This window comes from Borostomias antarcticus, assembly GCF_949987555.1.
Source record: "Borostomias antarcticus genome assembly, chromosome: 28".
Classification (NCBI taxonomy): Eukaryota; Metazoa; Chordata; class Actinopteri; order Stomiiformes; family Stomiidae; genus Borostomias; species Borostomias antarcticus.
Genome location: NC_140261.1, coordinates 112501 through 126493, shown reverse-complemented (window position 1 = coordinate 126493; position 13993 = coordinate 112501). Strand labels below are relative to the sequence as shown.

The 13993-nt window shown below is 49.9% G+C and overlaps 1 protein-coding gene across 1 annotated transcript in view; it reads left to right on the top strand.

Annotated features, from left to right (window-relative positions):
- Window positions 1–4234: 4234 nt before the first annotated feature.
- The window catches only part of LOC311326709 (SLAIN motif-containing protein-like), a 17942-nt gene continuing 8183 nt past the window's right edge, over window positions 4235–13993 (top strand). The window contains exons 1-2 of the mRNA XM_084459652.1: window positions 4235–4379; window positions 5018–5694. Of these exons, the coding sequence (XP_084315778.1) occupies window positions 5030–5694 (665 nt within the window). The 5' untranslated portion in view covers window positions 4235–4379; window positions 5018–5029. The remainder of the gene's footprint in view (window positions 4380–5017; window positions 5695–13993) is intronic.

The following is a 13993-nucleotide window of genomic DNA, read 5'->3' as shown; positions in this document are numbered from 1 at the left end:
CAGCTGAGGGCCGAGGGGGGCGTGGTCACAAGGGGAGTGACGGTGTACTATTACCACTATGGATGTTTTTGATTGTGCTTTTTTCATGCGGTCTTGAAAAGGTTGAACAAAGAAAGATGTATGTAATGATGGAACAGGGTGCGGGAAAGAAGGGAACATTTAAACAGCTTTGAGCAAATTTGAGAAGTGAGTGTTTGAGTTGATTGAATGCCGTCTCCAGCTGCCTGTATATGGTGCCATTCTGAAAGCTCTTTAAAAAACAAAACACGTGAGAAGATATTTTTGTTTTAGTAAAGTAAAATAAAAATGTTTTAAAATGGTATTAACGTGTGTTTTATTGTTTGCTTATAATATGACTTGGAGCGCTTTTCATGTACAGTGTGTTTGTAGTTCTTTGTTGACTGGCGATTTGCAACCATAGGAGTACTGCCTACCTGCCTACCTACCTAACTACATATCTATCTCTTACTGCACGGCCGTGAGGAGTTCACATGAGGACAGGCTGCTGTGTCACCTGACACCCTGGGATCCTGCCCCACCCTCTTGAGGACAAACAAGACAAACATTGTAATAGTATTAGTACTAACCCTAACCCTAACCCTAATAGTATTACCTACCTTCCTAGGTTCTAATGTAACCTATTCTAGCTTCAGCAACGCTTAAAATCACTGTGAAAAACGCTTAAAGTTCCCAGAAGAATGTCTCAGAAACGGATGTAGGATGTTTTTTAGAGAGCATAATGAAGAGGACGGGGTGGACCACTGAGAGGGATAATAACTCACTAGCTACTACTAACCCTAACCCTACTACTAAATAACTCACTATCCTGGATAATAACTCACTATCCTGGATAATAACTCACTAGCTACTACTAACCCTAACTCACTATCCTGGTCTCATAATAACTCCTCACTATCCTGGTCTCATAATAACTCCTCACTATCCTGGTCTCATAATAACTCCTCACTATCCTGGTCTCATAATAACTTCTCACTATCCTGGTCTCATAATAACTCCTCACTATCCTGGTCTCATAATAACTCCTCACTATCCTGGATAATAGCTACTACTAACCCTAACTCACTATCCTGGTCTCACTATCCTGGTCTCACTATCCTGGTCTCACCAGCTCACATTCCTCCACCACACAACAGAACGTGAGCTTTCAGTGTTGAGGCTCACCGTGTTCAGATATCTATTAAAGCAGTGTTGAGGCTCACCGTGTTCAGATATCTATTATAGCAGTGTTGAGGCTCACTGTGTTCAGATATCTATTATAGCAGTGTTGAGGCTCACTGTGTTCAGATATCTATTATAGCAGTGTTGAGGCTCACCGTGTTCAGATATCTATTATAGCAGTGTTGAGGCTCACTGTGTTCAGATATCTATTATAGCAGTGTTGAGGCTCACCGTGTTCAGATATCTATTATAGCAGTGTTGAGGCTCACTGTGTTCAGATATCTATTATAGCAGTGTTGAGGCTCACCGTGTTCAGATATCTATTATAGCAGTGTTGACGCTCACCTGAATTATTTCCCAACCGTGTGAGTTATACATGGTACATATACATATACGTGAGTTATACATTCTGAGGTAGTAAGACCTCGCTTGGCAGCCGGAGGGGGCGTTGTCCAGAGAAGACATTGTTGGACATTGAGGACAGACAGTAATTGAGCTACATGTAGTTAAGTTGAGCTGGTTGGTGTTTTGACAGTGGGCCAGCTGGTTGTCCTTCCTGCCTGTCTCTGGGCCACAGCAGGTCTCAACACACCACACAGGGGTAGGAGGCCCCAGGCGTCAAACACAAACCAGATCTCAGCTGGTAAATGTGTGATATCATATTGGAGCACGTTGACACAGTGGATGGGAATGTCAGTCATAATCACTAGCTCTCCTATGTCTGTACGGGTTGAGTCTCCCTGACCCTGATCCCAGAGGACAGACCTGGAGCAGAGTGAGATGTGGACGTTGAGATGAGCGTGCGTGTGGCCGTGTGTGGAACGGGGAGGAGGAGAGAACGTGTGAGCAGTGTGTGGAACGGGGAGGAGGAGAGAACATGTGAGCAGTGTGTGGAACGGGGAGGAGGAGAGAACGTGTGGCAGTGTGTGGAACGGGGGGGAGGAGAGAACGTGTGAGCAGTGTGTGGAACGGGGAGGAGGAGAGAACGTGTGGCCGTGTGTGGAACGGGGAGGAGGAGAGAACGTGTGGCCGTGTGTGGAACGGGGGGGAGGAGAGAACATGTGAGCAGTGTGTGGAACGGGGAGGAGGAGAGAACGTGTGGCCGTGTGTGGAACGGGGAGGAGGAGAGAACGTGTGAGCAGTGTGTGGAACGGGGAGGAGGAGAGAACGTGTGGCCGTGTGTGGAACGGGGGGGAGGAGAGAACGTGTGAGCAGTGTGTGGAACGGGGAGGAGGAGAGAACATGTGAGCAGTGTGTGGAACGGGGAGGAGGAGAGAACGTGTGGCAGTGTGTGGAACGGGGGGGAGGAGAGAACGTGTGAGCAGTGTGTGGAACGGGGAGGAGGAGAGAACGTGTGGCCGTGTGTGGAACGGGGAGGAGGAGAGAACGTGTGGCCGTGTGTGGAACGGGGGGGAGGAGAGAACATGTGAGCAGTGTGTGGAACGGGGAGGAGGAGAGAACGTGTGGCCGTGTGTGGAACGGGGAGGAGGAGAGAACGTGTGGCCGTGTGTGGAACGGGGAGGAGGAGAGAACGTGTGAGCAGTGTGTGGAACGGGGAGGAGGAGAGAACGTGTGGCCGTGTGTGGAACGGGGGGGAGGAGAGAACGTGGGAGCAGTGTGTGGAACGGGGAGGAGGAGAGAACATGTGAGCAGTGTGTGGAACGGGGAGGAGGAGAGAACGTGTGGCCGTGTGTGGAACGGGGGGGAGGAGAGAACGTGTGGCCGTGTGTGGAACGGGGAGGAGGAGAGAACGTGTGGCCGTGTGTGGAACGGGGAGGAGGAGAGAACGTGGGAGCAGTGTGTGGAACGGGGAGGAGGAGAGAACGTGTGGCCGTGTGTGGAACGGGGAGGAGGAGAGAACGTGGGAGCAGTGTGTGGAACGGGGAGGAGGAGAGAACGTGTGGCCGTGTGTGGAACGGGGAGGAGGAGAGAACGTGTGAGCAGTGTGTGGAACGGGGAGGAGGAGAGAACGTGTGGCCGTGTGTGGAACGGGGAGGAGGAGAGAACGTGTGGCCGTGTGTGGAACGGGGGGGAGGAGAGAACGTGGGAGCAGTGTGTGGAACGGGGAGGAGGAGAGAACGTGTGGCCGTGTGTGGAACGGGGAGGAGGAGAGAACGTGGGAGCGGGAGGATGGAAGCATTCTTCCCTTTCAGGCCTGCTTGAACACGCCAGCACTAGAACATGCACAAGCTTGCAGCCTGGCACTGGGCAGACACTGTTTACGTGTGTGTGTGTGTGTGTGTGTGTGTGTGTGTGTGTGTGTGTGTGTGTGTGTGTGTGTGTGTGTGTGTGTGTGCGTGTGTGCGTGCGTGTGTGTGTGAGTGAGTGTTTGTTATGTAGGAGGTGAAAGGAGTTGTGAGTTGATAGGCATTCCACAGACATGATGGTAGATTGGTAGAGAGGTAGATTGGAGTGCCTGTCAGGTAGTGAAAGAAAAAGAAAGAAAAAGAAAAACAACACATCCTAGGTGGTTTTTCAGTGTCTGGTTTCATATCAGAGACCACAGCGCTGATCACAGGGAGGGAGGAGGCCTGGTCCTGGTCCTGGTCACCCCCTGGTCCTGGTCACCCCCTGGTCCTGGTCACCCCCTGGTCCTGGTCACCCCTGGTCCTGGTCACCCCTGGTCCTGGTCACCCCGTGGTCCTGGTCACCCCCTGGTCCTGGTCACCCCGTGGTCCTGGTCACCCCGTGGTCCACGCGGGGTGTCCTGTCCTCCCCTACCTCAATGGACGAGCCTCCTCTGCGCCCCCCAAGCTCCCTTTTGCTCCATCTGGTGGATAAAATAGGACCGACAAAATGCCATAATAATACCAGAGGTGTCCGATAGGAGGCGCTAAATACCAGAGCATAGCTAGACTCATGAGCTAGACTCGCGAGACTAGAGCTAAACCTGGAGCTACTAGGGGGAGCGGCTTGTAATCCTGCACATGTGATTGGACTAACTATCTGTCCATGTGATTGGACTAACCACATGTCCATCAGCAGGATCACTCATTAGCTTCTATCCCGTCTTGGAGAAATCTAACGGCATAATTTAGATATGGACATGGCGTGAGGAGGTGCTGTTCCGTTGTCCGGACAATCATTTCTAAAACGTTTTATTTACGTTTATATATAGTTGCACATGGTTTCTGACCCTCTCTACCCAGCGAACGAGCAGCTACACGGTAGCCTGGGACCAGATCACGGCGGCTTCACCGGTGGGTCCGGGTTGGGTGGGTTCGGTGGGTCCGGGTTGTTTTGCTAGTAGCTCGTCGGCTAGCCTGGATAGTTAGCTAAACAACAGCTTTGTATTATTATTTTGTATGAGTTGCTAAAAACAACGATACCGATCGTGCATGGGGATGTATTTAATTCGCATGTGCATTTGTTGGGACTTCTATATACAAGCTGGGATGGTGTTGGTTTAGCCTGGCTAAGCAGGAAGATAACTAAGCAGGAAGATCACTAAGCAGGAAGATAACTAAGCAGGAAGATCACTAAGCAGGAAGATCACTAAGCAGGAAGATAACTAAGCAGGAAGATAACTAAGCAGGAAGATAACTAAGCAGGAAGAGAACTAGCTGCTCAACGGTAGCGCGGTATTCAATGAAAAGCACATTTGGTGTCGGTGAGCCTCACAAATACCCAATCTGGGGTCGGTGAGCCTCACAGATGCGTCTAGTCTGAAAACACATTGGTCCTCTAACATTAGCCTCTTATCAAATGTACAAGGTAGTAATGAGTGGGTTTTTGCTAATCAGCTCAGCTTTGATCCATATGAGTATTTAACCTGTGGTCCCGCCTTGCGGGTCTCAATGTAAACAGTTTAGTTGAACGGTCCGTGTTCTGTGTCCAGCAGAGCGGGATCATGGTGGTACCGGACAGCACCGGGGGGGTCCAGCCGCAGGCCGACCACGGCAGCAGCACAGGCGGGCTCATGGAGAGCTCTCCGCAGGGCTACGAGGAGGAGAGGGAGCAGGAGCTAGCGGGGGTGGAGCTCGAAGAGGTACGCAAACTGCAGGAGCTGGTCCGGAGACTGGAGGTCCAGAATCAAACTCTCCGCAACCGGGGAGCCAAGAATATTCTCCACGGCGGAGCGACCAACAGCAACAACAGCAACCTCACCGGGGGGACGAACATGAACGAGCGGCTCTCTTCGTGCGAGGGGGTGACCGGCTCTGCGGTCGGGCTGGGGGACAGCGGAGAAGAGCTGGGCGGACGGGACTTGGAGCTGTCTCCACCGCAGGACAGTAGCAGCAGTGAGGACATGTCCCCTCTCCCCCAGGCAGACCAGCTGGAGCAGGAGGGGGAGGAGGAGGAGGATGGGGGTCCTCGTGGGGGCTTCCTGACCCTGCCCTGCGGTAACGGAGGCCCCGGGCATGGCGGCCAAACCCCCGACAGCCCCTCTCTGGACAGCTACGAGTCAGAGACCCTGGCGGAGAGCGACTCTGGCGTGGACCAGTCGGCTCTGGACGAGGTGGACGTTCTGGACCTGGAGGACGAGGGGCCGGAGATGGAGGAAGAGGACAGCTGGTAGGTAGCAGCACCACATGAACGCGTCTGTCGTCTTCCACTATAGCGTTCACCTCTCCCTTTCCTCTCTGAGTGCACCTTTCCCTCTGAGCGTGCACCTTTCCCTCTCCTCTGAGAGTGCACCTTTCCCTCTCCTCTGAGAGTGCACCTGTCCCTCTCCTCTGAGAGTGCACCTTTCCCTCTCCTCTGAGAGTGCACCTTTCCCTCCTCTGAGAGTGCACCTTTCCCTCTCCTCTGAGAGTGCACCTTTCCCTCTCCTCTGAGAGTGCACCTTTCCCTCCTCTGAGAGTGCACCTTTCCCTCTCCTCTGAGAGTGCACCTTTCCCTCCTCTGAGAGTTCACCTCTCCCTCTGAGAGTGCACCTTTCCCTCTCCTCTGAGAGTGCACCTTTCCCTCTCCTCTGAGAGTGCACCTTTCCCTCTCCTCTGAGAGTGCACCTTTCCCTCTCCTCTGAGAGTGCACCTTTCCCTCTCCTCTGAGAGTGCACCTTTCCCTCTCATCTGAGAGTGCACCTTTCCCTCCTCTCTGAGTGCACCTTTCCCTCTCCTCTGAGAGTGCACCTTTCCCTCTCATCTGAGAGTGCACCTTTCCCTCTCTGAGTGCACCTTTCCCTCTCTGAGTGCACCTCTCCCTCTCCTCCTCTGTTTTTCTTGATAAACATGAATAATCTACTAAATGTTTTGGCTGTCACGGAAGCATTTTCGCGGACATTAGAGCTCAATCTGTGATGGGGAATTTTTTTTTTTCCAGCGGATATCTTGGTTAATACAAGACGATTGATCTAGGAAAGCAGTTTTTTGTCATATCCCATTTGGGAAATGCACATGATTGCTGGTGCATAGTAGGCTAGACTAGATGCATAGTGGTTAGGGTTAGGGTTAGGGGGGATAGTGCCTTCTTCCCTCTATATCAGTCTTAAGTCTCCTTTTACTGCACAACAAATAGCTACAGTAACAGTCTAGGTCTAAACGAGTGATTGGCCTGTCCTGTATAAATCACAAGGCAGGTGAGTGGTCTGTCCTGTATAAATCACAAGGCAGGTGAGTGGTCTGTCCTGTATAAATCACAAGGCAGGTGAGTGGTCTTAGCCCACCAGCGCATCTTGACAAAGGAGCAATAAAACGACCGCTCGACTTCAAGAATCTCAGTCGACTTAAGGGTCTCCGACTGATGATTCGACTCGTTGACTTTTAGGGGGCAGCCCTAGTCATAGGTAGTTGGTTCCAGCTATGAGTAGCGTAAAAAATAAACTGCCTCAACCATTTATTGTTTTGACTTTTGGCACAGTGAGCTGACTTGATCCCGGAGATCTAAAGACCCTGACACACCAGGCTGATAATCGGCCGTAGTGAACTAACCCCTAACCCTAACTAACCCCTAACCCTAGTGAACTAACCCCTAACCAACCCCTAACCCTAGTGAACTAACCCCTAACCCTAGTGAACTAACCCATAACCCTAGTGAACTAACCCCTAACCCTAGTGAACTAACCCCTAACCCTGGTGAACTAACCCCTAACCCTAGTGAACTAACCCCTAACCCTGGTGAACTAACCCTGGTGAACTAACCCCTAACCCTAGTGAACTAACCCCTAACCCTGGTGAACTAACCCCTAACCCTAGTGAACTAACCCCTAACCCTAGTGAACGTCTGTGAGTGTCCTGAGTGTTGGTGGCTCAAGTTGGTGCGGTGTGAGAGTGTGAGAGTGTGAGAGTGTGAGAGTGTGAGAGTGTGAGAGTGAGAGAGTGTGAGAGTGTTCATGTACAAGAGGAGCCAGGTGAGTTACTGTGATAGTTCAGTTAAACGCTTCATCTGAACGTGGGAGAATATTCCCTCAGCGACCATGACTGAGGCTTCTTACTCATTGAGATCATTCCATGTGACTGGAGGTGCATGGTTCTGGATCATTCCATGTGACTGGAGGTGCATGGTTCTGGATCATTCCATGTGACTGGAGGTGCATGGTTCTGGGATGTTGGCTTATCTTTGGTTTGTATGACAGGGTGCAGAAATGACGTTTCTTATCCCAATGCCGTATCACTGTACAGGAGACTTAACCTGCACTTGCAGCGCTCTGTGTGTCTGGAGGCAATGGCTTTGGCAGGCTGAGAGCCTTGTTGGTGATCACTATGAATTAGGGATGGGACGTTTTGAAATTTCCATATCACGGTTATAGTGACCAAAATTATCATGGTTCACGGTTTTATCACGGTTAGGGATGGGTTTTGTAAATTTTTATCGATACTGATACCATTATTGAGACTGCTTAACTATTCGAGTCTTTATCGATCCCACTATCCATACCCTACTTTTCTACTATTTGATGGAAGGACAAGAAAACTATAAATTCTTAAAAGAACTGAATTGGTATTGTTTTTTGTGACACTACTGATGCACAGGGCATAACGTGAAAAGGCAAAAAATAAATTACACTGCATATAAATTAAATAAAGGCCTCCCCTCTGAAAACAGTGACACACTCGCATCTTCTTTTACACAGCGTTACACCGGGCTCACACGCTTGTGCGCTCAGCCATTCTCTCCGCCAAAATACATCTCACTTTCGGAGATGCCGCTAGTGTTGTTGTTTTCGCCTGAAGTCAAATCTCCGCCTACGCGCTGCTACCTGTGTGGCTTTTCCTCGAAAATTGAATGGGGATGAGGGTCAGACAGCATTTAGTATGATTTTTCAGTGACATAGTCATGCATGGTTACCTTTTTTGTTTTGTTTTTATGCACGGTTATCTTGATAAATGAAAATTTAACTGGTTGTACTGTTTTCACCACGGTTCACTGTGACACCGGTAACCGTCCCATCCCTACTATGAATCTGTGTGACTGATGGAGAAGGAGAACCAGAGTGGGATGGATGTGACAGACAGAGAGAGAGAGAGGGAGGGAAGGGAGAGATAGTATAGGGTTATGAGAGGGATGGAAGAGAGGGGAGATAGAAGAGAAGGGACACAGGGACAGAAAAAGAGAGAGAGAGAGTGAGGGGGGGGTGTCCTCTGGACTCTGAGGGGCAGCCAGCCAACATAATTGGGTCAGAGAACCGCACACAGCAGTGCTGAGCTGACATGTGAATGAGGAAGGAGGAGGTGGATGGTGATCCAGCTGGGCCTCTCTACCCCTTTCTCTCTCTCTCTCTCTCTCTCTCACTCTCTCTCTCACTCTCTCTCACACTCTCTCTCTCTCTCTCTCTCTCTCTCACTCTCTCTCTCTCTCTCTCTCTCTCTCTCTCTCTCTCTCTCTCACACTCTCTCTCTCTCTCTCTCTCTCTCTCTCTCTCTCTCTCTCTCTCTCTCTCTCACACTCTCTCTCTCTCTCTCTCTCTCTCTCTCTCTCTCTCTCTCTCTGTCAGAGGAGACAGGGTACTCCAAGCCGGACTTAAATTATTGGTACCTTTCTGGCAGAGTTCAAGGACGTGCAGAGTTTTATGTTCTCCTCTTAGGGAAAACCGTGACGATTAGCAGAGGCTGGGATGAATGCATTCGTTACCTCAGAACTGAGTGGACAAAACAAGACACCATTTGTTTTGACTATCCTCTCCTCTGTAGGCGTATTGCTGCAATATTATGTAGGGCTAGCTTCTAGAGTAGCGGACAATGTTGTTTTTTAGAAACAGATGTCTATTTCAGTGTAGATGGGTCTTATTTACTCACTACGAACTCCTGGTTGTGATCAAGCAGACAGGTTTGCGTGGGGAGTTTCGAATTATGCAAACTTCATCATTTTTCCTGTCGCCGTAGGCCCGTCTGGTCCGGTGTTGAAAGATTGGGAGGGGCTTTCCTTGTTTGCCAGAATCCACATGAACAAGATTTGATTACCTAAAGGGCTTGGTAATAGTAGAGAATCAGACGGCTAATTCCTCATAATCCCTAACTAATTTTCCTCCCAGACCAGTATGCTGCAACAGACTGTATAGTTTGTAAGTGGGAGGAGAGTGGGCGTCCATGTTGTATTGTCACGTTATTTCCCTGCTAGCTCCTTCAGCAGCATAGCAGTGGATGGGCGCTGCAGCCCAAGCTAGAAGTGACTTATTCTCAGTTTCACATCATTAGCCACAGCATATGTACTCACTGCCACAACATCAATCCCCTGTGGATATAATCAGCTTTGGCCTGCATGCTGCCTCATGCTTAACTGCTTTGGGGGAGACATAAGCTGCATGTGACCATGGCCGGCAGAGAGGGGGGCAGGCACTGTTCCGGTAAGGAGACTTGGAGGAGGGCCTGACTTGTCTTGTGTTGAGTTCTATGCCTACTGGCCTGGCCATCTCTTGAGTGCATTTGACTAAGCCAAGGACATTTCCTCCCCCCTAGCGCAAGATGACAGATTTCCCTACTTCTAAAGATCAACGTCAAATAGCCGAGTGGCCAGTGAAATGGCCACGAGAGCAGGGCCCGAAATTAACCTTTTATCTCACCAGCCACAAGTCTGGTAGGCTAGTTTAACGGGTCGGCTGTAGCTCAGTTGGTAGAGCGGGTCGTTCAATGATCGAAGGGTCAGTGGTTCGAATCCCAGCTCCGACTGTCAACATGTCGAAGTGTCCTTGAGCAAGACACCTAATCCCAAATTGCTCCCAATGAGCAGGTTAGCACCTTGCATGGCAGCTACCGCCATTGGTGTGTGAATGGGTGAATGAGAGGCCATTGTAAAGCGCTTTGAGTGCCGCTAAGGTGGAAAAGCGCTATATAAGTGCAGTCCATTTACCAATTTACCATTTAACATTTTGAAAAATAATAGAACAAAGCAATGTGCAACAAAGTGCAACAAAATAATAGCCGAGAGAAGTATGGGCCCCACCCCCAAACCTCATCGTCCTCACTAGACTCCTCGCTTTCACGTTCCGCCCATATTATTTTTGTCCATGAAGTCCGGTCTTCTGCTCCGGCTATGTGTCGCCACCATGGGTGTATTAAACTCTGGATGAGGCATTCAGATATTCATTCCAATGAAAGTCGCTCATCCAGCGCATACGCCAAAAAGGTTTCTACGAGTCCTACTTCCAAGGTCCACTGCACATGCACAGTAGAGTTTTTCTTGGTGCCGCCTATCCCTTTGTCCCATAGATAGACATGCATAGACACACAGGGTGGCTTCAATCATAAACTTGGTGTCCGCTCTGCCTCTCCCTCCATGTGTGCAGTGTCACCCAGTCAGACGCTCTTGCTGCTTGCTCTCGCCTTCGCTTGCATTGTTCTGCTGATATTCTTGCTTTTCTTCTGTAAGAAACGATGAACAGCGGCTCATGGATACTTATAAATCACTGGGACTGTAATTCTTTGTAGATGTAGTAGGCTGTTGCCATGTTTCAACATTTACCTCCTCACGATAACGTGAGCACGGCATTATACAATATCTGAAATCCTCCTGTTGCCTTGATATTCTGCCTACAGGCTTTTTCAAAAATGTATCTAACTGCATGGCCTCTGATTTACTACAAATTGTAAACACATCTCCTCTTTCAGGTGCGTTCCTACAAACCCTGAAAACTGCATTCATCACTCTTACAAAGAATAATCTGGACACCTCACAAATGAACAATTATAGGCCCAAACCTCCTATTTTTACCGGACCGGACTGAAGAGCATCTGTTCTTCTGCATGTTTTTCATATAGGGTTCTTTGGGAGGAAACCCTTGCGAACACTGGGAGAACATGCAAACTCTGCACAGAAAGGCCCGGGAGACCTTCTTGCTGTGAGGCGACAGTGCCAAGTACTGCGCCACTGTGCCGCTCGTGAGCGGTTTTTGGGGTCTTGCTCAAGGACACTTCGGCACTGCCAGCCGGGAGCTGGGATCAAACCAGGGACCTTCCGATCCCCGGTCGGCCGCTCTACCTCCCGAGCTACGTGCCACATCAAACTCCGACAATAACAACTAGACACCGACAATAACAAATGGACACCGATAGCCTCAGAAAGCTGTCAGGCAGCCAGCCTATGGGCATGTTAGTTCCTAGTGTTGATTTCACATCATGGTGTCATGTGTGCCTGGCACGCCTTCTTCAGTAGAAGGGCCTGGTTCAGTAGAAGGGCCTGGTTCAGTAGATGGGCCTGGTTCAGTAGATGGGCCTGGTTCAGTAGATGGGCCTGGTTCAGTAGATGGGCCTGGTTCAGTAGATGGGCCTGGTTCAGTAGAAGGGCCTGGTTCAGTAGATGGGCCTGGTTCAGTAGATGGGCCTGGTTCAGTAGATGGGCCTGGTTCAGTAGAAGGGCCTGGTTCAGTAGAAGGGCCTGGTTCAGTAGAAGGGCCTGGTTCAGTAGATGGGCCTGGTTCAGTAGATGGGCCTAGTTCAGTAGAAGGGCCTAGTTCAGTAGATGGGCCTGGTTCTAGCATTTCTACTTCATTAACCCTTCCTGCAGTGGTTCTAATGTGTGGCAGAGGAAAGGCTTGTCTGAGCCAGTAGGAGAGCCTAACCCTAACCCTCTGAGGCTGGTCGGCTCTGCTAGTAGATGAGAACTGAGGCACAGACTAAACTAGCCGAGGTAGAGAGGGCGATGAGACCAGTGTGTTTAGCCCAGACTAAACTAGCCGAGGTAGAGAGGGCGATGAGACCAGTGTGTTTGGCCCAGACTAAACTAGCCGAGGTAGAGAGGGCGATGCGACCAGTGTGTTTAGCCCAGACTAAACTAGCCGAGGTAGAGAGGGCGATGCGACCAGTGTGTTTAGCCCAGACTAAACTAGCCGAGGTAGAGAGGGCGATGAGACCAGTGTGTTTAGCCCAGACATGGCAGTTTGGAGATGGAGGCTGGTCTGAAGGGAGATGGGGTGTGGTGACCGAGATGCTATGGTTCTGTGTTGTTTGTTTTGGTTAGCCAAGACACAGCTAGGCTAGGCTAGGATCGGATCAACTTACTGCCCCCTCTGTCTGTTTGCCCTGATATGATCACTCGCCTCACAGACTGAATGCGTGTGTGTGTGTGTCTGTGCACGTGTGTGTGTGCGTGTGTGAACCTGTGTATCGTTATGTAACAGGTTAACCATTGTGCTCTGCCTGTTCCTGCTAATCAGATAACGTTCCACTGTTGACCTGTGGGCCGTCACGTTCCTGAGCCTAATGACTTCCTGCCTGTCTGGTGCTGTTCAGCCATGCGCAGCTGCTGGGGACTCTGCTCACACGTGCTCTGGGTTATTAAGTGCATAGCGATCAGGCCAGAGAGAACCCTCTGAGCGTTCTCTGGGGGTTCTCTCTCAGGGTTCTCACTTAGCCCTTTTCCACCAAAGTAACTCTGGTATGTGAACCGGTTCGGTTCAGAATTCTTGGAACCTTGGTTCTATCTAGGGAACGGGACCACATTTCGACCAGTTTTGAGCGGAACCGTTGTACGTCATTAGCTTGGAGATATAGGCATGTGTAAAGTTGTTTAGGTGGTTTGTCACAAAAGTGGCTTGCGTACTGTAGTCTACTTCATTATAATTATAGTAGGTCGTCATCACACTACTGTTTTAGGGATTGTTATATAATCTGTATAAAGTCAGCTGGATGGCAGGTTATTCAGATAGTTGCACTTAGCATAGAGAGAATGAGATCATTACACTTGAGAGCCTCTTATTCCCAGCGCACATTTACACACAGCTGAAGTGGTTGATTACCACTCTTATCATGGAGTAACGTGTGTTTACAGCAAATCTACTGACCACGCCCGCGATATCAGCACAGTTCGCGCTGAAAAAACTATTTTTTGGTGCCGGTTCGGAACCAACTTTTGGGTTCCCGAACTCATTTCTTTTTGGTCGAAATGCTCAGAACCGTTCAAATTTAGGTTTGCAACCTGGCACCGAACCGGTTCCCTCTTGGTGGAAAATCCAGAGAGAACCCTCAGTGCTCCTATCCCAGCGCACGGTTCTGCGCTGGACAAACAGGCTCTGGAAATGACTCACTCCTTCTTTTATTCCTCTCGCTCTCTCTCTTCTTCTATATCTCTCTGGAAATGACTCACTCCTTCTTTTATTCCTCTCGCTCTCTCTCTTCTTCTATATCTCTCATTCTCCTCTCTCCTACCATCACTCTCATTCTCTGCCATGCCTTTCATCTCTCCCTCCCCTCCTCCACCTTTCCTGTTCACCATCTCTCTCTCTCTCTCTCTCTCCATTCTCTCTGTGTTTTTGTAAAGGTGATTTTGTTTTGTCAACTGATCAGCGTTTACTGAAAAATACACTTTGTTTGGCGCCTCACTCTTCTCTCTCTCCCTCTCTCTCTCTCCCTCCTTCTCTCTCTCCCTTACTATCTCTACCTCCCTCCCTCTCTCTCTATTTCTCCCTCCCTTTCTCTCTCTCCCTCCCTTTCTCTCCCTC